At 34.8% G+C, this 26,781-nt stretch overlaps 1 protein-coding gene across 18 annotated transcripts in view; it reads left to right on the top strand.

Moving 5' to 3' along the window:
- SOX5 (SRY-box transcription factor 5) overlaps positions 1–26,781 on the top strand; it is a 1,035,411-nt gene that overhangs the window by 948,788 nt on the left and 59,842 nt on the right. For all 18 annotated transcript variants that reach the window (XM_054526954.2, XM_054526957.2, XM_054526958.2 and 15 more), the window contains one exon: positions 16,370–16,516. In XM_054526954.2, the coding sequence (XP_054382929.1) occupies positions 16,370–16,516 (147 nt within the window). The remainder of the gene's footprint in view (positions 1–16,369; positions 16,517–26,781) is intronic.

Here is a 26,781-nt window from a genome sequence, read left to right as displayed (position 1 = left end):
GGGTTGTAGGTGAAGCCAATCCCCCCAATCTATTCTCCATATTATGTCTAGACTAATCTTGTAGAAATATAAATCTAATTGTGTCATTCCTCTTATTAAATTACTATATATTCCCGTCTACCTTTGTAGACATCTCTCCCACTGCACTGCATCTCACTGGCTTCTTTCTGATACTACGAACTTGTCGTGTTTCCTCCCAGCATGTAGTTTTTCTGCCAGTCTTTTTTCCTCCTGTATGTATGTAATTATATCAGCTCATCCTTCTGACCTCCAGGTATTCATAGTTACAGGAAAGTCTTTCCTGATTTGCCTGCCTGTAGTGTAGCTCTCGCTTGCGTGCTCTTAGAGCACCATATACTTCTATTTTGTAGTATTTTGCACATTTGGGATTTTACTTTTCATTTGTGTAATTATTTCATTGATGGCTTTCTTGTTCTATGTAAGCTCTATGGAGCTAAAGACCTAGAGTGAAACTGGTACTTTATAATTTTTTTCAATGAATAAAAGCGTGAATGATAAAAGATAATAAGAAGTATAACAGCTTTCTCCATATTTCATTACCTTGTTTCCTACAATTATTTAAATGGTTAAAATACATATCAAATTGAGAAGAAAACCAAACTGAAGCGGTTTTTACTGGCAGTAGCCAAAAGGAAGTAAATGGATGAAAGATGCCAGGAAAAATCTCCTGTTGGACACTTCACATTTCTTTCTTGTTCTGCATCCCCAATACTATCGCTTTTATCAGAAGAGCCCAGCCTCCATAAAAGGTGCTTTCTGAATTACCCTTCCCAGGTTTGTCTAACTCTTTCTTTCAGAGCACACAAACCCTACTACTGTATTAAAATGACCAGAAAATAGATTCCTAAGACATAGGCTAAGAGTTAAGAGCTCTGTAAAAAGTCAAAAAGATTTGGATTCCAACTTCAGCTTGATCTCTTACCTATGCAACTTTGGACAGATGACTTTTACTCTCTCTTGGCCTCAGTGTCCTGCTCCATGAAGTAAAAATGATACCTATTTCCTAAGGTTGTTGAGAAGGTTCCAAGAGATATGACACGGACATGTCTCACAGTAAGCATTCTATAAGCTTCAGCTATTATGATTATTATTGCTGCTGTTATTCTCTGTCCAGATTTCCCCTGAAATGTAGTTTTATTTAGCATAATTTGTATATTCAAAGATCCAAAACTAATATTTGTACGTGATACTTTCTTAAAGGTTTACGAGGGAAGGAAGAAGGAAAATGTAAGAGGGGAATCCATAGGAAGCAGTCCTTTTTTAAAACCTCTCATATGTGTTGTTTGTTAGTAATAACAGCAAAACAAAACAGCAACCAAAACAACAACAATAATAGCAAACTTAAGTGACTTTGTGGTTTCTTCAGGGAGCGTTGAGTTCTGTTACTACTGACTCAAGAAGTCTTTCACTCTTGAAGCCTTTAACCCTTGGCCTTGGAAACTATTATTTTTGACTCAGAGTTCAGGGGAAATTCCTTTTTTCACTGGCCAGCAGGTGGGGGATTCCACCTCTATCCCACTGCAAAAGAGATGAATTTAATCATATAACATTTTATCTGGAAAGTATTTTCCCATAGTAGCATTGCATCACAGAAGAATTTCAGGGTTACTTGGACTTCTGATACTACCAGATGTTTAACCTTTGGCAAGTTATTGAACCACTGTTCAATTCATTTTTCATCATTCTCACCAAACTCACAAAGTTGTTATGGTGATCCCTGAAATAGTATGCAAGCTTCTAGCAAAATGATTAACATATCATAGTCAGGGAGAAAATTGTGGTTCTTGTACTTCCTCCCCCTATGTGTTTCAAGTATTTGCAAGCCTCCAGCAAGTATGTACTCTGGAAGTATGTTTTTTGACATGCAAAATAATATATAGTCTGATTTAATACGAAATGACTCAAATTGTCTTTATATTGAGTTAGAATGCTATTTAAAAATGGCTTGATTACTACCCCCCAAACTATTGGGACACATTGAACAGTGATTTCACAAATATGAACTTAGCCAAAGACAGGTGTTTGCTTTAGAACTGTCTCTGATAATACTGTAATTCTCATAATACCCAAATTAAATAATGAAATTTAGTAGCAACAGAAATTTTTCTCCTGATGAACAAGCATTTCTCTTCTTACTGTTGCTTTGAAGGGAATTTCAGCAATATTTTTTCCCTAAATTAAACTAATTAAAGATATAAGTATAATCACTGATACATAAAGAGATCTGAAGAGCCTTCCAGCCAGTGTCCTTCTTACCTTGCCAAATGGAGATGTATTTGCTGGTTGGTGACCTCAGGAATAGATGCAGAGTGTTCATCCTCCCACAGTAATGAACAGCAAATCTGGAGCGGCATAAAAAGGGTCAATCGAATAGGTCATACGTCATATGGGGAGGCAGATGTTGGAACATATTGTAATGGATTACTGTGCAGTACACGAAGATGGCTTATGGAGTAGAAATACAGGGAGGGAGTGAGCGAAAGAGAAACTATCAGTTGGGGTGTTCTTACATGACTCTCGCAAAATATATCTGGTTCTTTAAGGACCTGCTTCAATTATAAAAGTCAAAATGTTTTTTTTTCTAGCTGTTTAAGATTTATTGGTGTGTAATGAAGAAAGCCTTTTAAAATCCAGTGCATTTGAAGTGTTTCTTATTTATAGGCTTTAGTATCTGCAGTGTGACAGAGACAGCATGAGAGCATCATACCTGTGAAAAAGGTCTTAAGATTTAAGTAAGTTCAAATGTATCTTTAATTTTTAGCAGGATGCTATCTTCACACCCTCCTAACACTCCACCCCTCATTGATAGCTTCATATTCCATCCAAGTATCACTGAATTTGGAATAAGACTGAATTTGGAATAGAAAAATCAAGATTGTCTCTGTATTATTAATATTTGGTGATAGCAGCTTTAAATAAATTACATTGTATCTTCTGTACATGTATTCACTATAGCTTTTTAACAGTAAAACCCAACCTATAACCAGATGTAATTATTTACTTTTGTATCCAAGCTTTTCCAAGTTATATCAGGCAAGAGTGATATTTAAGTAAGACTGAATTTGGAATAGAAAAATCAAGATTGTCTCTGTATTATTAATATTTGGTGATAGCAGCTTTAAATAAATTACATTGTATCTTCTGTACATGTATTCACTATAGCTTTTTAACAGTAAAACCCAACCTATAGCCAGATGTAATTATTTACTTTTGTATCCAAGCTTTTCCAAGTTATATCAGGCAAGAGTGATATTTAAGTAAGACTGAATTTGGAATAGAAAAATCAAGATTGTCTCTGTGTTATTAATATTTGGTGATAGCAGCTTTAAATAAATTACATTATATCTTCTGTACATGTATTCACTATAGCTTTTTAACAGTAAAACCCAACCTATAGCCAGATGTAATTATTTGCTTTTGTATCCAAGCTTTTCCAAGTTATATCAGGCAAGAGTGATATTTTCAAGGAAGTGTGGGTCATAATAATAATTTATGCCTTGGAGCCCATACCTCCAAGCCCCCTATTTCACCAAGCATGCTTCCCAGTGGCTCACCTATTTTCTCTGAAGGCAGAAAATTTCATTTCTGAAGTTGGGAACATTTTTTCCCCTGATGGCTTATCCTCCTGCCATCTATCTTTTTTTTTTTTTTTTTTTTTTCTTGAGACAGAGTCTTGTTCTATTGCCCAGGACTGGAGTTCAGTGCCACAATCACAGCTCACTGCAGCCTTGAACTGCTGGGCTCAAGCAATCCCCCTGTCTCAGCATCCTAAGTAACTAGAACTACTCATGCCATTATGCCCAGCTAATTTTATTTTATTTTTAGGTTTTTGTTGAAATGGGGTTTCACTAGGTTGCCCAGGCTCATCTCGAACTCCTGCCCTCAAGTGATCCTCCCACCTTGGCCTCTCAGAGTTCCGGGATTACAGGCTTGAGCCTCAGCAGCCAGTCACTAACCTCTGGTGATACCAACTAACTCTTCAGCCTTTTGAGGACTTTGTCCACTCAAGTCATTTTCTTGCTTGACCTGATAATTCAAACCTTTATACACCCAACAACTTCAACTTTGTTTTTTCAATTATGCTCCATTGACAAGGAGAGCTATTAGCTCATATGGACAAATCTGTAGCAAGACAAATCTGTAGCAAATTTGACAAATTTGTAGCATATGGACAAATCTGTAGCAAGTCTGAGTTTGTTCATTCTTTCACTGTAATACATTTTTTCTTGCCATCAAGTTTCATTAGAATTTGTGTACAAATACAAAAGATTTTAAATCTCTCATATTGTGTGTATGTGAGGTTGCTCCTCCCAGTGACTCTAGTCCTTAGTATACCCTTCCTTACTCCCTTCAGGATGAATTCTTCCCCAACTGGGACTCTAGACTGGAAATTAAGTGACAGCCCTTCCCACCTTCCTCTAGGCACCTTTCCCCAATCACTTTTCCGCCATGGTCTGTGACAGAACTGGGGAAGCAACAGGAGAAATGTTTCACAATCCGAGCCTCCACCCACTTCTGTGGGTTAACCACTTAGGAGGTTAGCCGAGAACTCTTTTCATCTATTCTCCACCCCTGTCCCTTTCCACTCAGGTTTGACCAAGAGTCTCAGTCCTGAGAGCTGGCTGTCAGCCCTGTCTACACTTCATTTTTTCCAGGAGTCACCTTAGTGGTTAATGAAAGTCATCAATGTTCAGAGTCCTACCTTGGCATGCCCAGTATTCCTTGACGGATACAAAGAACACATATCCCTTTAGAACCCTCGTTGTACTTCTTCTCTGTTAGGATTTTTGAAAATTAAAGAATAAAAAATTACTTTTTGTGTAAGTATATAAAAAATTCATTTGAGAGGAAACTATCTATTTGTATTACCTTTTTCCACCATTATGTTTTTTATTATTATGAATATTTTGATAATAGCTATATAGTACTATTAAACTGGACTCTTGCACAGTCTCTCTGATAGATTTTACCCATTAAAGTCAAATTCAAATATATAAAGAAGTTTTACCACTCAATAATAAGACAGCTCAATTTGTAAAACACATTATGGGATATAAATACAATCCCATTATTGGGCATATACCTAAAGAAATACAAATTGGATAAATGTGGTACATATACACCATGGAATACTATACAGCCATAAAAAAGAATGAGATCGTGTCTTTTGCAGGAACATAAATGGAACTGGAGGCCATTATCATTAGCAAACTAGCACAGGAAGAGAAAACCAAATACTGCATGTTCTCACCTATAAGTGAGAGCTAAATGATAAGAACTTATGGACACACAGAGGGGAACAACAGTCACTGGGGCCTATTTGAAGGTAGAGAATGGGAAGAGGGAGAAGAGCAGAAAAAATAACAATTAGGTACTAGGCTTAATATCTGGGTGACAAAATAATCTACACAACAATTCCCCCAACACAAGTTTTCCTGTATAACAAGCCTGCACATGTACCCCGGACCTAAAATTAAAAAATTTGAAATAAAACAAAATTCAAATATATAAGTAATTCTTACAACTCAAGAATAAGACAACTTAATTTTTTTTAAAAAAGCAAAAGATCTGAATCTATATTCTACCAAAAAAGACAGGAATGGCTAATAAGTACATGAAAAGATGCTCAACATCATTAGAGAAATGCAAATTAAAACTACAACAAGATACCACTTCACACCTGCTAAAACAGTTATAATTAAAAAGACAATACCAAGTGTTGATAAAAATATAAGGCCAGGTGCGGTGGCTCACGCCTGTAATCCCAGCACTTTGGGAGGCCGAAGCAGGTGGATCACAAGGTCAGGAGTTCGAGAACATCCTGACCAACATAGTGAAACCCCGTCTATACTAAAAATACAAAAAAATCAGCTGGGCGCGGTGGCACACGCCTGTAATCCCAGCTACTCAGGAGGCTGAGACAGGAGAATTGCTTTAACCTGGGAGGCAGAGGTTGCAGTGAGCCAAGATTGGGCCATTGCACTGCAGCCTGGGTGTCAGAGTGAGACTCTGTTTCCAAAAAAAATAAAAAAGAAAGAAAATATAGAGAAACTGGAATCTTCATACGTTGCTATGGAAATGAAAGATGGTTCAGCCACTTCAGAAAAGTCTGACAATTTCCTTAGAAGGTAAACATGAAGATACCACATTACTCAACAAATCCAATCCTAGGACATGGATAAGCAGAAGAAATGAAAACACACAAAAACTTGTACAGGAATGTTCATAGCAGGATTATTCACTGGAAAATTGGAAAACATCATCCAACTATCCATCAACTAGATAAATGGATAAACAAATATTATACACCCATGCAAATAAATACTTTCCAACAATACAATAACAGGCTACTGATACATGCTACACCTTGGAGAGAGTTCAAAAATGTTACGCTAAGTGAAAGAAACCAGATCTCTTTTTCTACAGTCTCTTCCAGCATTGCCCCAGTAGTGGGGACAACAAAATAGCTTTACCTCACATCTGGCCAAAGGGAAGTAAAAGGAATGTGTTATTTCAGAAAGGGAGAGGAAGGTCTTCTGTTGTGTATAGAAAAGTCTTAAATGCTAATAAACGTATTTTGTTGGTTGATTTGAAGGTTAACTTTATGGCTTTGCATGTTATGTTCCTTCTGCCTGGAATATTCTTGCATTTTAACTTCATCCTGCACTTCCTCGAGGACATATGTAGCAGGACTGCAGCCATGTCAGATCCTGGCCCCCACTTCAGAAGCTCTTTACAAGTCAGTCGAAGTCAAGACGATGAGCCTATTTAGGACAGAAGCCATTCCTTGTCTCTTGACTGGAGCTAGGCGTGGCAAGAGGAGGGACACAGGCGCAGGCCCAGACCTGCTGTCCTTGGGCCACCAGGTTTTAACATGGAGCTGCAAGGAGACCAAGAATTCTAAATTCAAACCTGTCCTCCAGATTTCCAAACTGAAGGTCCGTAGTCATTAAACACTAACTTCCTAATTCCTCCCTCCCCGGAGCCCCTGACAACCACCATTCTGCTTTCAGTCTCTATGAATTTAATTTCTCTAGGTAATTCATATAAGTGGAATCATACTATATTTGTTATTTGGTGAGTGGCTTATTTGCTTAGCATAGCATAATACCTTTAAGGTTTATCCATGTTGTACCATGTGCCAGAATTTCATTTCTTTCTAAGGCTGAATAATAATTCATTGTGTGTATCTAGCACAGCTTGTTTATCCATTCATCTATCAATGGACATTTGAATTGTTTCTACCTTTGGGCTATTGTGAATAATTCTGCTATGAACATGGGTGTACAGATATCTTTTTGAGATCCTGCTTTCAATTCTTTTTTGTGTATGACCAAAAGTAAAATTACCAGGTTATATAGTAATTCTATCTTTAATTGTTTTGAGGAACCACCATATTATTTTTCACAGTGGCAGGAGCATTGCACAGTCCCATCGGCGATACACAAGTTTCCAGTTCCTCCACATCCTTGCCACCATTTGTTAATTTCTGGTGCCTTTTTTTTTTTTTTTTTTTTGATAGGAGTCGTCCTAATGGGTGTGAAGCAGTATCTCTTCTGCTTTTGATTTGCATCCAGGTCATTTTGAAAATAAGTTTGTCAAGACAGGAGAATGAAACATGTTTAATTAGACAGTTCATTGACTTATGAATTATAAATTTTTATACCTTCGACATGTGAGTTCCTATCTGTACTTTTGTCCTGGTATTCAGCACATTTAAGGCCTATCCTGGTTTTCATGCATTACACTTAAAGAACATGCAAAAGAAATGCTGACAATGTTAGGGAAAGTCCATGTTTAAACTTAAGTTGCTATGATAATTTTCTGTGAAAAAACATTATGAAAAATAATGGGCAAAGGAAATTTATTCACACTGAAACATGCTGCTGTGTTTTGAAAGATTTTCTCCAGTACATTAGTTTCTCTTTAAACTCCACATTTAAGTTACATTAAGAAGCTGAAATTAAGCTATAAAGATAACACTTATGGAGCCTTGAAATTGCTTTCTGAATTTTTCCTCACAAATGATATTCCCTGTTCCTCCTCTTAAAAACAGGAAGAGAAAGAAGAAATAAATACTTTTCCATCAAATATATATATAGTATATATCTTTTTAGATTTTATTTAAACTTTAACAGTTCATATTCAACTAATTTTTTAAATCATAATAGATGACATATATTTTAAAATCTCTATTCCAAATATTTAACACATTGCATATATGTTAATTGTTCTTGCCACATTTCAAACCCTGGACTGAAAAGAAATCTTCCATTCTTATACGTATATTTGACCTGGGAGGTGCTATTAATCAGCAAGATTTTAGCTCTATAATGTTCTTTTAGAAGATGTAAGTCTATATGTTTGCTTATGTGCAATTTTAGAAGCGACAGCTATTTATTTTTGAGTGAGGACTTTATCACTGAGGATGAAAAAGGATTACAAATTTTTCCTTATGCCTACTTAAACTCTTGGGGTGAACTAAACAGTCTCATTGGTCACATTTTAATAAAATACTTAAAAATCTCAATTACCTGACTTGGATTATATGAATGTGTCAGATGATCACATGTACCCTCAAAATATGTACATCTAATGTATATCAATAAAATATATTAAAAATAAGTAAAATTTATTTATATTCATTTATGGCATACCTCTCCTTTCTCTGTTTTATATATTGGTGTTTGACATGAGATTACACTTGGAGAAAAGGATAATACTTATAAAAATAATTTTAAACAATTTCACAAAAACAGTATTAAATGGTATGCCTGCTCTTATCACTCTCCATTCAGACAATGACCATGTAAAAAGTTCACAAATTATCTTTAGGAATCAGTATGTTTTATCATACAGTATTTAAGAAAGATATTTCAGTTGTAATCTTAATGTTTTTTTTTTTTAATTTAAAATGCCTTTTGTGCCCAGCTCTCCTATGAAGTTTAATGAAGTTGGTGATTTGGGGAGAAGAAATGTAGGGAGGATGAAAAGAGGGAGAGTAAGGGTAGAGAGAGGATGGTGGACATAACTTATTTTGCACTGTCTTCACAATAAGGTAGAAATATCTCCATCTCCTAATCCATGTCTGAAGTAAAGGAAAATAGTTGGATCAAACCATACACTGTCATATGCTGCTGGCTCCTGGGTAAATGACTGTATATGGCATCATCTCTATCTCCTATGCCTTTATCCAGATTGCCTGGGCACACAAAAGGGAGACCTGTAGCAAGATCCCAGTTAAAATAAAAATTAAAGATCCAGCAATCCCGCTTCTGGGCATGTATCCAAAGGAAATGAAATCAGCATGTTGAAGAGATATCTGTACTCCAGTGTTGATTGCAGCATTATTTACAATAACTAAGACATGGAACCAACCTTATTGTCCATCAGTAGATGAATGGATACAGAAAATGTGAGATATATATACACACACACACACACACACACACGCGCACACACACACACGATGGAATACTTTTCAGCCTTGAAAAAAAAAATCCTGTTATTTGTGAAAACATGGATAAAGCTGAAGGATATTCTGTTAAGTGAAATAAGCAAGGCACAGAAAGACAAATACCATGTGATCTCATTTACCTGTGGAATCTAAAACAGTCAAACTCATGGAAGGAGAGAGTAGAATAGTGATTACCAGGGTAGAAGGCAAGAGGGAAAGAGGAGATATTGGTCAAATAATTATTTTTAAAAATAGAAAATTAAACTTTGAGCAAACTAAAAGGATCCCAAAGAAACAGAATATACCTACCAGCAACCATAACTCCTACTAAATATCTTTTACTTTCTAAATAACAAATATTTAAGATTCAGCAAGTAAATCGTGTATATTTATTTATCAAAAAGAAGGCATTTGTCATCTGTCTTTTCCAAAATACTTCAGAATATCCATATGCTTCAACTCTTGCTTCTGTTGTCTTTTGAAAAGATACTTTTAACTTTTTTCAAATAATCTTCACCCATTTTTGGTATCTATTTTGCAAATAGACATTCAGTTACTGTTATGATTATGACAACAATGAGGGTATTAATTTATTTTGTTCTTGCTGATAAGATTTAAATTCATATTTTTTCCTCTCAAGCAAATGAAATGAGTGAATGAATGTGAATTTTATCTGTATTACTAATGAGCCTTTGTTTCTAATTCTTTGGATTGTACAAGCAGATGAAATGAGTGAATGAATGTGAATTTTATCTATATTACTAATGAGCCTTTCTTTCTAATTCTTTGGATTGTACAAGCATGCCAAATTCATTTTGGATTTTAAAAATTTGTTTTATGTATAGTGACTATTATTATGAAATATATTAAATATGTACAAGAGACCTATATTAATAATATTTTACATAGTCATTTTCTGCATTTGTTCAATTTTACTGTTCCTTGTTTTTAAAATTTTCTGATAAAGCATTGATTAGCAGGGACATAATCTCTGCCTTCAAGGAGTTTACTGGTCAGTAAATCATTTGGGGCAATAAATCTTGATAGATATTTTTGTCAGTGCCTAATGCACTGAATCCAAATACTCCAGATGGCAGTTAGACAGTGGACTAGTAGTCAGTGAGAGAAGTTGTGTTTTTAGCAGTTTGGGGAAAGTAACCTATTACTGAAAAGTGGCAAGAATTTACCACCTCTAGGAATTAATGAAATAGACTAGCTTAGAATTTAAATAAGCTGTTTGTAGAATTTCTCTACTCCTCACACTGAAAAGTACTTGTTTAAGGTATTTTTATGGATATCTTCTTATAAAAGCACGATTGATTTAACACTATTGATTCTAACCATAGCATAAAAGCTATGTCGTCCAAATACAGTTATACTATTTTTTTTCCCCAAAATAGCAACAATTAATTAGTACAAGTTAAAATATCTGTTATCCTACCAGACCTTTTCTGGCCCCATAGTGGGCCATTAGAGATGAGCAGAAAGAATGCCTGTTAATGAACTGCCAGCCCACTGCCCAGCAGTGATTTGGTGCACATAATAATAAATTATAAGAAAAAGTACGGATTAAACTTGAGTAAGTTAGATACAATTCAAGCTTATGTTGTTGGTGGTGGAGAACATCACACTTTTCATAATTTTTTAAAAGTGTTTTAATGAGCCACACTTTAGGGGAAGTTCATGATTGAATGAATCTAGTCATTCTGGGAAATCCTCTCTGTGTGAATTAATACTTCTTTTGTCAAGAAGGAAAGAAAGAAATAAAAGAAAAATATAGTATATGTGTTTTGGCTTTCCTAAAAGGATAAATGATGAATATACACAAATGAGAATAGATGATAGGTGAGATTACTTACATACTTATGAAGACTTCAGATAAATTGTATTAACATCCTGTTCCTCTGTTTCTCTTTTCTTTTCCCCAGTTAATTGGCAATTTTTATGTGCCCAGTATGCTATGAACTTGAAATTATTTTTTCCGTCTTCATTTCACAACTGTTACTGCAATTCAAGTTCTTATGATCAGAATCATCACTGTTAAGTGTTGATAATTTCATAGCTGATATTTGTCTTATCAATATTCTAGCTAAAAAACATCATATATATTGCTCTCAGTCAGTGGCTTTCTCTGACTACATATTCAATTAAAACTATTCTGCTTATGTTTCAAAAGCTTCCATAAGGTGAATGTAGCCTACAAAACTAATGTTATTTTCCTCTAACATGGCTATGTGTGCATTGTCCTTCCTACCACTCACTGTTCCACACCAATCTCTATATTTCCCTTGCAGCAACTAGCTCTTTCCTGCTCTCATGCCTTTCTTTTAATTGTACTCCCTTCCTAGAATGCCATATCCTTTTTCTGTGTCCACCTTAACTCCATCTCTTCTAGGAAAACATACCTGAACGCACTGATGCATTTCTTCTCTCTTAACACCTTCAACAGTGACATACAGTTACAGTATACTTATAGTCTCATTGTTTTCTGTTTATCAATCTTGACTTAAGGCAGAAACTATGTTTGTACACTTTCTCTCTCCTCTGCTATACCAATGACAGTGCAGAGTCAGCACATATATGTTGCCTAGTTTCTTACTTTGTGTATTTAATCCATTAATAATTATAACTATTTTTTATTGATGAGGCATTCTTTACCATGTGCTTTCCTAAGTGTTTTGTACACATCATGTGATTCATTTCTCACAGTACCTTTATAAGGTCAATTTCATTTATCCCTGAATTTACAGATTAAGGAATTGTGGCGCAGAGAAGTTGCCCAAGGTCACATGGCTTAGAGCTGCAATTAGAGTTCAGTTCTGCCTTGTCCAAAGCTCTTGCTTTTTAAGTTTTCCACTAGAAGTAGAAACCATGATCTTTCAAGGAGCTTAAAATGTTGAAGAGACAAAAATCTAGGTTATGGAGCAATTTGAGACAAAAATGAGAGTTGCTTATGTTTATATACCTGTATGTAAAAACATATTTATGAACTTTGAGTACCAGGAAGACACGAAGTAATCAATAATAGATTCTAACCTAATCATCTGTAATTGTTTCCTTAAAAACTCATTGTCTAAAGGAGGTATAGGTATGAGGGTAGTGAAAGAGAATGAGAATGCAATGTTTTAAGCAATAGAAAGACTGGAAAGCTCTGAGGAGTTGTGAGGTTTTAGAGATCACATCCAATCCCTAACACATTAGTTTCAAGGTAAGAGTCAAGTTATTCTGTTATTCTGCGAGGCTAAGATACTGTGAGTCTGGTTAAACTAAGGAAATGAGTGTTCTCTTTCAGCTCAGCCTTTTTTTTTTTTTTTTTTCTTTTGAGACGAGGTGTCACTGTGTTTGCCCAGGCTGGTCTCAAACTCCTGGGATCAAGCAGTCCTCCTGTCTCTGCCTCCCAAAGTGCTGAGATTACAGGTGTGAGCCGCCACACCTGGCTTCACTCAGTCTTTTATGTTTAGTGTCATCAGTTTGTTTAGTGTCATCTGTTTGTTTCCGATGTTTTAGACAACTTCACTATCATAAAAATACATTCATCATAATATACCTTATGTTTAACTTTGGGTTTTATCTGTTATTATTTAAAGAAAGAAGTTAACCAGATTTTCACTTTAAGACATGCGGGCATACATACGTACAAACATAAGTGGATTATATAGTTCTCCGGATGCTTGTTATTTCAGGTGGCCTTCCGGTAGTCACTAGATTTCATGCCCCTTTCCCCTCTACAAGGTCAACCAATGGTTCTGTGACTGTAGATGTCACTCAGGGCAGACACCTGTTATTAGGCTTGATTTTGCTTCACGAACGTTTAATAAAAGAAGGAAACTGTCCATCAGTTCTTGGCTTATTTGTTTTAAAATTATTCACTGCACATATTTTAATGGATATAAAGGAGCATAACTTTTTTAAAGTGTGAATTAAAATAAGTCACAGCAGCATTTTAAAAAAATTATCCACTCTTACACATGTAGCCAGATAGAAGAATTATTGTCAGCTTCTTTAATTTTACCAAAATTTCCTACTAACTTGTAAATGGCCAAGTTAGAATGCAAGATTATTAAAATTCCTGATTGATCTTATCTGAGCAGACTCAAAGCATGTTAAATTCTCTAAGATGGGTTTCATTTTTGCTTTTGTGTTAGAATATAACTTTTAGGACAACATATCTATGACGCAAAATGTGTTGAAATAGATATTTCCTGGCCTTACTTCAGTACCTTGGTGAACCAGGAAAATTTGATATGCTTGGTGGAAAATGCAGTGATGTGGGACTAGTGGAAAACTGATCACAGTTGGAGAAGAGTAATTCTAAAATTTGTCCTCTTGCACAGAAGCCAAATATGAGAAAGGGTTTATGGGCAATTTGCGGGAGAGAAGAGCAACCTAATGTTAGCCATGCTCGAACTGAATAGTGGGCTTATGAAATTCTCATCATGAATTACATTAAGTCTCTGTATTCTGTAGAAATACCAGCAAGGCAAATGATATTATACTGTTTTTATAGAAATATTAGCATATTCAACTGGGTCTATCTCTTTTACAAATGTTTCTTCCCTTTCAACTCAAAAGCATTTCTTTTAGGACAATAACTCAGATACACCTTAATTCCATATTGAAAAGGGTAAAAGTATATTTATTTGAATGATGAAAGAATATATATAACTTTTATTTCCAAATATGTGTCTTCTCCATCCTTTAAATCCTTTAATTCAATAAACTATTTTAGAGTTTTTATACTTGTATTTTTCGTAGTAGTTCTTATATTTCTTTGGAAATTATGACTGTCTCTGGTGCCTAATATTTAAATATTGAATCACATTTAATGGCTACTTGGTTAAGCTATTTAAATATCTAAATAACACAAATAACCAATAATTTTGTCAGTAATATGAAGAATCAAAATTAAATTTTGAATAACTGTTTTGTTCACATTTTCTTTACTCACAGATATTTTAATGTTCCATGTCATTAGTAATTATAAAATAATTTCATTTTTAGTGTATAACGAATCAGTAATAGGAATTTTTATCCTCTATTAATAATACCCAGTGAAATCATTTTTAAGGACAAGAATACAATATACAATACAATATGAAATTCATAAAATGTAATATAGTTATCTAGTTAATTTGTGAAAATACATATAGTTTTTAAATTCAATATTAGTACACGCATTCTACTGGTCAGAGTTTTAATCTGTAAAGTGATATCCTAGGATAACTGGTTATTTTCTTAAAGACTTTATAAGTAGTTTAGAATGATGCCAGAAAGAAGTGCTTTTTAAATTGCAGGATATAATGCATAGATTTTTAAGACAGTTGGGAGAAATGGATCAATTCTGATCATTTTTCTTTAAATAGTAAACTCTCAAGTCTTCCTTTTTGAAGTGAATTATCCTTTTAATGTTTATGTCATTGAAGACAATCATTTTTATTCTTTCCAGTTGGCTGGGGTAGGAAAAGATGTAATTATTCCAACACATAAAACCCTTATGAGACAATTATTAATATAAAAATATTTTTCTGGCTTTTTAGTTTTCTCTGGGATATATTTTACATTAATTTGCATAAAAATAAGCCATAATTTTTATCAATAACTTTAATGTCTTTTTATTTAGGTTGTAGTATCTGGAGACTTATGTATGTGTATTTTCGCGTAAATGTGTGCTGTCTTCAGTTTTCATTATTTTATTTAGAGAGAGACACTGCTAATCAGGATCTGTGGCTTATCGTGAGCAATTTTGTCGTTTGGAATTTCTCTTTCAGAAAAAAAATCAAGATAATCCAGATAACTATTTCACAGTACTTCTCCTTGAGAGCTTTTTTTCTTGCTTTATTGTAGAAATTCTAGCTTGCATTGTAAACGCTATCCATGGAATCTCAAGACAAATGAGAAATAAGAAACTGGGATATGTGTGTGTGTGTGTAAAATTTATTTAATATTAAATATATAATTAAATATTTGGTAATTGAAATATATGATATATGTATTTAATAATTATTTTCTTATGTAGTTATTTAAAATTTTAACAAAGTGTGAAAGGAAGATGAAAAGAGTAATAATTAAATATTTGATGTAATATTTGAATTTAAAGCGACTTCCTTGTTTTAGGATAATACATCATACGGCTATCATTATCAAAGTAAAATTTTTCTTTTATTAATTACTTGGACAATTTTTATTGCTTATTTAATAAGAATAAGTAATGGCTTAGTGGAAGAATATGTGTTTTAGGCAGTATTCTTTAAAACCTTAATCCTCAAGATAATTTGAGATTTGTCTGTGTTTATATATCATGAAGTAAAGTGAACTTCTGGCAAGCATCCAGTTAATTTTATCAATGTAGGTAGACTGACCAGATAATGTTCTTCAAGTACTTTTTTTCCATTGCCTTTCAGTGCCTTTTCTGTACTTCTACCCACCTGACACTCAGAAAAATTGTTTCGGGTGCCCATTTCAGGAAATCAAAGAAAGAGGCATACAGGGCTTGAACCAATATGGATAGTAGAAAATTACTGTGTATATGAAGTATCCTTTTGTAACACACTGTGTAAATTTAAAGTAGAATATAAAGAGCTCTTAACTAGATAATATGTTATACTTGCCTTCTATAGACATTGGAATAAAGTAAATATGGATGGCTCTTATTTGCTTTGAGTCCTTGGACATACTGAAGGTGAGATCACTTATATGTAGTATCTGTCATTTCTCCCCTAAAAAGTAATGAAATCTGAGGTGACAGCTTCTTTCTTTAAATATTCCAGTGCACTAAACAAAATGCTCATAGGAAAAATACCACATCTGAATATATGTACTTTCTGAAAGGTACTTTTATTTTATTATTCATAGTATTCCTTCTCCCTTTCTCTCTCTCTTTTTCTTCTGTAGCAGTTATATGCTGCCCAGCTAGCTGCAATGCAGGTATCTCCAGGAGGGAAGCTGCCAGGCATACCCCAAGGCAACCTTGGTGCTGCTGTATCTCCTACCAGCATTCACACAGACAAGAGCACAAACAGCCCACCACCCAAAAGCAAGGTACCCTTTTGAAGAAGCCACTGTCTTGCCACTTAGCTTTATTTTTCATTCAATGGTATTTATTAAATGTCTATTATATGCCAGCAGCTAGCTTAAACTCTGGGTGTACAAGGAGGTAAGAATCAAGTAAGGGCAACAGGTGTGCATGTAAACTTATCTGCATACATTTAATCATTCGTTTATTCATTGATTCAATATGCATGTATCAATAACTATAGTAGAAAATGTGAGTGATAAAAGAGATTATCAGATGGGTATCTTGTACCCAAGGAGCTTACAGTCTGATTATGTAGATATTTATAAAAATAGCCAAATAGCCATATTCTATGATACAAAATAAAGTTTATAAAAAGTTACAGATAAAGTACATTGGAAGTTATATTGGGAGGCGGAGATCATCTTCAGTCAGAGATCCCAGCAGGAGTTTGCCAGAGAAGGGACAACTGAAATAGACCTTAAAATACAAGTAGAATTAGGACCTACAGAAGGTGTTTTAAAAATATCAGTGACTGTTATAATGTGGTACAGTGTAGATATAATTTTAGATAAATCACCCACCCAATGAGATTATCATGTAAGGAAATGAAGGTAATAGTAGTGTTAGAAGTAAGGCAATTTAGAAGTAGTTTTGGTTTCTAAGCTAAGAAAACATTAGAACACATGGAAAAGGACCAGGGAAAAGTCAAATAATGTATGTTTCTTGGCCTAAAAGGAGAGAAAAATTGATTTTAAATTTGTATTTGTATTAAGATCTTGCTTAAATGATATTGTATGAATATATTAAGCTTTCCATGCAAGAAGTAAGAAGAGTGATCATAAAGCAATATTCCTTGAGATTACTCAGGGAAACAACCACAAATAATTTGACTCTATTAGAAAATGTTAAATAGAAAGCTGACACAGTTAGTTTACCAGCAAAATATATATATATAATATATATAATATATATATATCTTTTTGCTGAATTATGTAGAAAATTGCTTCTGTTCTCCATCCCATGAATGCCATGTTGACATGTCTAAAACAAAACAGGGTAAGAATAGTCACAATCGTTGAAATACACAGAGAAAAGGATTAGAAAATATTAAAAGAGACAAATCCAAGAATCCTCAAAAAATCTTTCTGTAGTACCCTGGTGGCTCTGTCAGGATGTCTTTCAGAGTTATTGTGTACTCCAGAGAGTAAATCAGTAAGGAGAAGGGATCAGTCAATCATTTGGAAAAGGGCACTCCAGCCTCCATCTTCCTAGAATTCCCCAGTCCTTTTCCATATTATTAAAAGACAAATATTTTGGGGAATATAACTTAACCTGGACAAGGACCTTAGACCATGCTTTTTCAACAATAGGTAGAAATATTTAATGAAAATTATTGTACACAATACATTGACAGTAGGAGTATACATACGCCACTTTTAAGATCTATTTCAGTTGTTTAATGGACCGTGCATCTTCTGTGCTTAATGTATATCTAAGGCCTGGTCTGCTTTTCTTTATAATCACAACAGCATGTAAGTTTTTAAAACTTGGTAATAATTTTAACATTTATTAAATACATTTAATTTTAAAGTAGTGATAATTTTAGTGTTTCTGTGGACCAGCGGTTTTCATGTATTACCTGTAAAGAAAAATGTACTTTGGATAAAATAAATAGCTGTAGCAGCAAAGTCATTGTCACACGCAGATACATCTGTGAGGTATTATTCTCTGTTTTTTCCCTTGATTTATTGATGTGATTTCACATCACGTTTCATAATGAGGCTTTACCTCAGGACATTTTGCTTTATGATTTTAGGATATGTAGCTCACTTTTAAATGGCCGATGGATTTTTTTTCTTACACCTTCAATCACTTTTTATCATTGATACCTTCTCACCAGATTACTTATACAAATCATCATGAAGCTTTTGATCAGTCAGCCTCATCCATTTATGCATCTACTCATTTGTCCATTCACTCATTTATCCATTCAAATGTTTATTGAGCAGTTGCTACAATGATTTTTTTTTAGGTAACCATGGAAAATGCTAAAGTAACTGAAAGTTTGCTTTGCTAAGATTAAGAAATTGCTTTATGAACTATATAGTTCTATACATTCATAGAACCTTATAGACTTTGTGCAAAAGAGAATGATTATTTCGGTAGTGTCAGAAATCTGCCACATCCTGTGGTGTTATATACCTCTGTTTATTTAATACAAGTGGAAAAGTAGATTGTGTTTCTATAGCCATGATTATACATTATTTAAAAATATAGTTCTTCTTTGAAATTCTGTGACTTTTTGAAAGTGAGCCTTTATGAATTTTCTATCATATAAAGTTTAAGAAAACTTTATGTGGTTTATAGTGGGTGTTGTACTTCTTTCCATCCACAATTATTGTAAAATACACAAAGGTTTAACTAAGAATAAAGTGCCTCTTTTCAAGTAACAACAATTTAATAAAAATATGCCCTTTCTTTGCTCAGTGCCCTCTAGCATACTGTCCACAACCACTCTTACTGTCAGAAAAGATTTCTTCAGTGTGTTTGTGTTTTAGCTCAGCAGTAAAATGTAGTGGGTTAAAAATAGCCACACCAATAAGTAATACTGTTGTCATTTTAATGAAGAACATGGCCAAAAACATACAACCTATAGTAAATAAAGAGGACCCATTACAATACATGAATTTACTTTCTTGTAGCCTGGAATTGACATTTATACATAGCATAATAAACATTTTGACTTCACAAAGCTATTTTATTCATGTATAATAGCCATCATTTACTATCATATTTATGTTTTTAGGCAATCAATTATGAATGTCTTGGGGGTATTTTCTGTGTGTTTTATTGGCAAATGTTCATGTCTATGTTACCATAAAATAGAGTTATTTTATTAAAGAGTTTTGTGTTATCTACATACCTACCTGTCATTAACCAAATTGATGGTTTAAGTTAAAAGTGTATTTGCTGTTTGGAACCATGGAATCATAAGTCACATCCAGGTGATGATGTGAGGATAATGATCTTATTGATAGCTGTCAAAAATTAACCATCTTCTCTGAGTTGTATTGCCTGCCTTTCTTCCTGGGTATGCCTTTGCCTTTGACTCAGAACTCTAGAGAAGGACACAAACAAAACTTATTTGCAATTAGCAAAAAATGGAAGGGGGGAATCGAAAGGAGGGGGCTCCAAAAGACTGTAAAATTGTGCAGCATGAGTCCTCTGATGCATGCTGTTTTCAATCTGCTGTGTGCCAGTTGGAGGCTTGGGGAGTGTGTGCGTGAGAGAGAAAGGATAATGCTGAGAAATGATAGAGTGGCTGTGACCTCCAAGCTCAGCCTGGAAATCCAAGACATTGATTTCACTTAGCATTCCTGCTGAGAAATCTGGCGGAGTTCAGTTGTAATAAAAGAACAAGATTCTGTTCTAATGGTAATGGCGTATGACAGACATATCACTTTGTCTGTCCTCAGCACCAGAGAGAGGAGAATTGGAGAAAGGTCACCTGACCTGCCTGTGGTGTTATACGAGTGCTGTACTGAGCTTTGAACTGCCGCCCAGGAACATAATTATTTATAATATTAAATGATAAACCTTTAGAGGACTCACAGTGAACCTCTGAAAACGGCACACTGGAATTGTGTTCTGTAAATGTGAAAACACAAAAAGAAATCTGGTCTGTTCAAAATCTGCATTCAAGAACGTGCATATTGCTGCTTGTTGAGTTACAGGTCCTTGAACTTACTGTTTGTGAACTGTTTGCATTAATGCCTGACATATTGTCATGAGTTACTTTTTCTTTTCTCAATGCCTTGGTTTTACTAGTCCCAAGCCAAATATATATATATATATATATATATATATATATATATTTCCCCCCACCATGGTCTATCTTACCAAAGACTGGATGATACAGAATTAAGAGCATTGACAGATTTTAAAAATTTCTCAGCTGTTACAATAAAATTTTTCTAAATACTTGTACACTTGTCTCTTTAGCAATTATTTAATTTGTTCCCTTTTGGATCTTACTCTGGGACTATTTTTTTCATTGACCCACAAAAGCGAATATGTTTAGCTCTTCACAGATATTATTCTAGTTCTTGTGTGTCCTAACAGCTATGTTTATGGCTAAATGTTGGCAAATAAGTCTGAGTGAAAGTGTAAAACCTTGAACTTTTATGACAAGAGATCCTGTTTAATGAAAATTATAAAAATAATTCTACCTTCTCACATTAAAGAAAATTATTTAATTGAGGTAGTGTTAAGCAGTACTGACGTTTGAATCACATATACAATAACGTTGCTTTGAGTCTCCTTATAGCCTTAACAAATGTTTTAATTATTTGCTTGTAGTTTAACTTTCTGCCACAGAATGAACCAATATGCAATGTATTCAGCAACTTTCATTTTTGTACCACATATTTATTTAAATGAATTTCCACATACTTTCTTGTAGTCTTTTAAGAGACTAGGTGACCTTTGCTTTGTTATAGTAATTGATCTTTTGATACATTTGTTTTCTAAGAATAAATTATTTCTTTTAAATTTAATGGAATCAATATCAGGCTTAAAACAGTTACTTTAGGAGGAAGAGTATTTAGACTCAGTTTCACACACAGCTCTTATAATTGTTAGTTATGAATAGGCTTATAGTTCTATGTTATCAAGAAGTCCTCAAATGTTATAGGTGTGCTAAACATCCAAACTTCACATTGTAAGTGTTCTGCCATTGTAAAAGTAGCTACCTCTTGGGAAAATCCTAAGAGCAACTTGTAAATACTATTAAACCTCCCTTGGTGTTTGATGGAAACTTACATATTGCCTGCAGCAGCCAAGAACAGTCAGTTTTAAAAGCTGATGACAAGAGAGAATTCCTGGGTGCTTTTCTTTTAACCTTGCCATGACCCTAGTCATACCCCAAGTCACAGTTGTGTTTCTATCAATGGCAAGAGCACACAGATTGTCCAAATCAATTTTTTGTTCTTTTCGAATACTTCTGACAGTGATGTTCCCATTTGCTCAGCAGTAGCACCTGGGAGTATGACAAGGAAAAGAAACGTTTCTCCGACAAGCCGGAAATGGCCCTAAGCAGCTGACCAGACACAATCAGATTCTTTGAGCTGCACTATCCTTATAATATTGCTTCAAATTCAGAAGCAAAAACTGGAACTTTATTGTTATGTGATCCTCTTTCAAAGGCATAGTAAAGATTTTGCCCGATGTGGTGCCATGTGTTTCTGTTGGTAATATCAGCAGTGCCGATGACTCCTATTAGGGAACGTATTTTTTTGCTGAAATGGTACCAATCACAGTTTCATGCTATCAAGTAAACGTTATATCAATACACACTAATCTGTGGGGTAGAATTTTGTAGTTTAATACTATGAGTCACAATTTGTGGTACACATACACACCAGATTACTTAGCAATATGCTAGCAGTACGAGAAATCAGAGGATAATCAAAATTCATCTTGATTGAGGATTAGTTCTCACAGGCGATTTGGGAAATGAAAGCATTTTTGGTAATTTGAGACAACGTTTTATAATGCCAAGTGGGGAAAAAGGCAGAAAACAAACCGCACATACAGCATAATCACAACAAAGTCTACCTACCACTAACACAAAGTATAAAACATTATTTTTACTATCGTGAGAAAAATGTTAAAGATAAAGCACAAGAGTGGCCGGGTGCGGTGGCTCACACCTGTAATCCCAGCACTTTGGGAGGCTGAGGCGGGTGGATCACGAGGTCAGGAGATCCAGACCTTCCTGGCTAACACGGTGAAACTCCGTCTCTACTAAAAAATACAAAAAATTAGCTGGGCGTGGTGGCGGGCACCTGTAGTCCCAGCTACTCGGGAGGCTGAGGCAGGAGAATGGCGTGAACCCGGGAGGCGGAGCTTGCAGTGAGCCGAGATTGTGCCACTGCGCTCCAGCCTGGGCGACAGAGCGAGACTCCGTCTCAAAAAAAAAAAAAAAAAAAAAAGATAAAGCACAAGACAACAAAGAGACTTCATGAGTTTGAAATGGACTAGGAAATGCTAACGCCTCCACAGGAATATTTCCATGGTGAAAAGTTCAAAAAGCACTGCTCAATATAACCATAACCTCATTTAATAGTTTTCACATTTCATCTGACCATGAGAAATTTTGAGTGGTAGTTTCTAGAGGTGTTATTTCCAATATGTTAAAGTTTTAGAATACTACTATTTGATTTACTCTGAGAGCTTTTCAGGTCAAAATCTCAAATCGTGACTTACTACACAGGGCTAAAACTGCTCTGTGAATGCAGTATTTCTAAGTAATTCACAGTGCTGAAATAGTATTAATAAAAGAGGAGCCGCCATTTATCGCTATATATCAGCATCAAATCACTGATCCATCCTGAAACTGTTGGGCCTGGTACTTTTGTAGATTCCATTTCTCCCACAAGTTCAGGACAGAAAGGGGTATTAGCCTCAGCTAATTATAACTGCATTTAAATTGACCATTTTCTAGTCTTAACAGTATCTGGCATATGACTTAAATGCTAGAATCTCCCTAATAAATTGCTCTGTATTCTTTGTTAAGTAGCTATTGAAAACCCCTTTCTCTCCTTTATTTCAGTATCTGTGAAATAACTATTTTGTTAGCCTTTGAGATGTAAGATGGATGTGTCATATACTCAAGAGGTGAATTCGTCTAAGAAGAATCACCCCATAGAGTTAAACTGCAAATGCAGTCCATTATCATTATCATCACTTCCTGGGTGGGACATATTTACAGTGGATATAACATAGTCGCCCTGTCATTTTAAATAAAATAGTTTTCTTTTTGTGGTTCTGTGTTGCTACATGGAAATAAGTTAAATGAAATGTTATCAACAGAACCCCTGTGATGAGTCTCCTCCTCTCCTTTTCATCTTTATTCAGTTGATGGAAATCTCAAACAGCTAGGTACTTAAACAGAGGCTTTTCTGAGCTCTGTGGTATTAAATGTCCAAATAGATCATTAGGTGAAATATTCTTATGACGCAGAAAGTTGAGGGTTGGTCACATTTTTACCATAAAAACAATAAAAATTATAAAAGAGGCTAGTTGTAAACTCAGCGTTAAATGAAAAAAGCAAAATATGCAGAATGATTTAGGTAATGTCCTTTGAATTTTACCAGCCTGGGCTGTGTATCCCAGTATACTGATTTTGTTTTAACAGAAACATGTCTCATGCACACAGCATGGTGAGCCATGTCAAAGCTTTTTAATAATGCACACCATGGGGAAAGAAGAGGATGTGGAGCATGTGCAGACTCAGGAAGATCCACAGAATCAGATTTTTTAAGGCAAACTTGCAGTGTAAAGTAGGTGCAACCCAAAGTAGATTTCACCATCTAAAAATCTGTGTGTTTGAAACATTGTAATCAAAAACAGCAGGTAGTTAAAACCTAAGTCGTTTAGGGAAATAAAAACAGAACAATAAGAAAGGATGTCTGGATATAGGAGTATCTGATAAAACCTCAATGAATATCATAGCTGAAAATGCTAAGTCATTATTGTGTCAGAGACTGAGAAAGCAAAAGTACGTTTCTGTAGTTACTCTTTTTTGGGGGGGAATCATTTATAATTTTGACTTCCTAAAGCATACTTTAAAACAGTTGAAATCTTTTATTTTTTATGCTAAATTATTGATTATTGCCTCCTTTGGAGCTGTCGATAATCAACTCCTTTTTATCACTTTAGCCGTCACCTGTACTGGAACTGTTTGGTTTGAGACTTGATATGTGAAACTAGGGAGGACTATTCTTAATGTCAGAGTTGGTTCCCTCTCTGAATTAAATATATGTTGCTTACACGTTCTTACTTATTCATAAAAGAAGAAGAATTTTAGCAGTCTCTCTTACAGAGATGCCTCAAAGTATAAATTTGTTTGTAAAATGACAACAATTACTGACGTCTTATTTAGGTTGATGGAAAATAGTATATATGCAAAATTATTCAATAGATTTTATCTAGATTTTCCACTAGAGAAAATGAAGAATACTAATAGTATATTATTTCAACATTACAAAACGGAGAGCAGAAAGAAAACAATATACTGACTAAACAGAGGTAGACGTGAGGGTTGGAAAATAGACATGTAATATTCTAAACTGAAGATAACTTAAAAACCCGAAGTACTCAAAAGTTGTATTTGTATGATAAAATGTATAAGACATTTTATTTATAGAGGTATGGAAGCTTAAGTTGGAAGCCCAGAAGGTATTCAGTCCAAGACACAATAACCCAGTCTCAAGGTCACTTTGCTTCTGCCTAGAGTCTCACAATGTCAAGGAGTCCACCAGTTAATGAGATAGCATTGTCTTATTCAGAATAAGTCCTTTTTGTTATTTTCTTCATTTTTATGGATTTAGGAGTACAAGTACAGTTGTGTTACAAGGATATATTGCTTAGTGGTGAGGCCTAGGCTTTTAGTGTGCTCATAACCGGAATAGCGTACATTGTACCCAACAGGTAGTATTTCAGAATAAGCCTTAATATCACAATGTTCTCATTTAAAGAGAACTGAAAGCATCTTTTCCAAGACTTTTTCTTGTGGTTTCACTGAATAACAATTACATTAGTCAGTTCTCTTTGAGTTGCAAGTGATAGAAAATGGAAGTACATTCGGTCACAATTTTTTTTTTTTTTTTTGAGAAAGAGTGTCACTCTGTGGCCCAGTCTGGAGTGCAGTGGCACAATCTGGGCTCACTGCAAGCTCCGCCTCCCGGGTTCGCGCCATTCTCCTGCCTCAGCCTCTCAAGTAGCTGCGACAACAGGCGCCACCACGCCCAGCTAATTTTTTTTGTATTTTTAGTAGAGACGGGGTTTCACCGTGTTAGCCAGGATGGTCTCGATCTTCTGACCTCATGATCCGCCCGCCTCGGCCTCCCAAAGTGCTGGGATTACAGGCGTGAGCCACTGTGTCCGGCCCACAATTTTTTTTTTAAGAAGTTCTTCTGATTTCATGTGTGGTTTAATCAGGATCCCAAACAATATCTTACAGAGTTGATTTGTATTTCCTAGCTCTGCTCTTTTTTCATTCTTAAAAGGATGGTCCCTTTTTAGTGTTCTGTAGCACCCTGTGTTTACATCTACCATTCACTGATTCAACAAATATTATTTCTATCATGTATCAAGTTTAGTTCAAGCCAGTAGAACTACAGCTGTAAACAAAACAGTAGTACTCTTACAATTTCACAATTGTAATGGGGAGAAGCAAACTATGAGCAATTAAACAAATTGATAATTTTGTGCATGGTAAGTGATACGAAGAAAATAAAACAATGGTCAAAGATAGTGTGCTGGGGACAAGAAAGGGAATCTTCTTGGGAGGGAGCTTTAAGGGAAGCCCTCTCTGAAGTCGTGAAAAGGAGGACACCTGTAAAGGTGTAAGGAAAGGTGGTTATTCTAAACAGGAGGGAAAGTAATTGCAAAGACTCTAATATGTGAATGAGATTAGTGAATTCAAGGTTCAGAGAAAAGGCTGGGGTAGCTAAAGTGCAGTGAACATGAAGGAGAATGATAAGGAGTCAGGTTGGGAAATGAGAAAGACCAGCTCCTATAGGATTTTTTTCATGTTCAGGACTTTGAATTATATTCTAAATATATTCATTTTTAAAGATAAATGATATATTTTCTATCTGTCACACTACTTATCAAGCTATTGTTATTATGTACTCATTGTCTTCCTCTCTTAGGTATTATGTCTTTGTACCAAAGGAATTTTTTGATCTCCTGTGCCAATTAATTAATTAATTAATACTTTAAGCGCTTCTACAGCACTTCCTTAGAAACATACTGGAATATGAGCCCTAATGACATATCCTGGATGTTGCTGTTGGAGAGACATAATTCCACAAATATTTGTTAATTGCCTGTGATGTGTTGGAGTCCTGGGACCTGAGGATAGTGGTCAACAGTGTAGATAGATATGTGTGCTCATGTAGCACAGTGTATAAAGTGAGGGATATGAAGAAGAATGTAGATAGAGACAATCAGATATAGTTTAAGAAGGGCAGCAAGTACGGACCAGGAGTGTGGATTCAACACGGAATATTTCCTGTTCGTTATTTTTTTTTTCCAGATTCATTTCATCAGCGGGTTTTCACTGGCAATATAGGAAAACACATACAATTGATAGTACCTGTCACCACTTATGTGAAGCAAATTACAAAGTCAACTTTTTAGATGATATTTTGACACTAACACTATTACATGAGTATTCATTTTAAAATAGTCAGCTTAAAAAACTATAATTTCTACATAC

The sequence above is a fragment of the Pongo abelii genome, chromosome 10 (genome assembly GCF_028885655.2).
Source record: "Pongo abelii isolate AG06213 chromosome 10, NHGRI_mPonAbe1-v2.0_pri, whole genome shotgun sequence".
Classification (NCBI taxonomy): Eukaryota; Metazoa; Chordata; class Mammalia; order Primates; family Hominidae; genus Pongo; species Pongo abelii.
The sequence above is the reverse complement of the archived record's forward strand: the minus strand, read 5'-3'. Positions and strand labels throughout refer to the sequence as shown.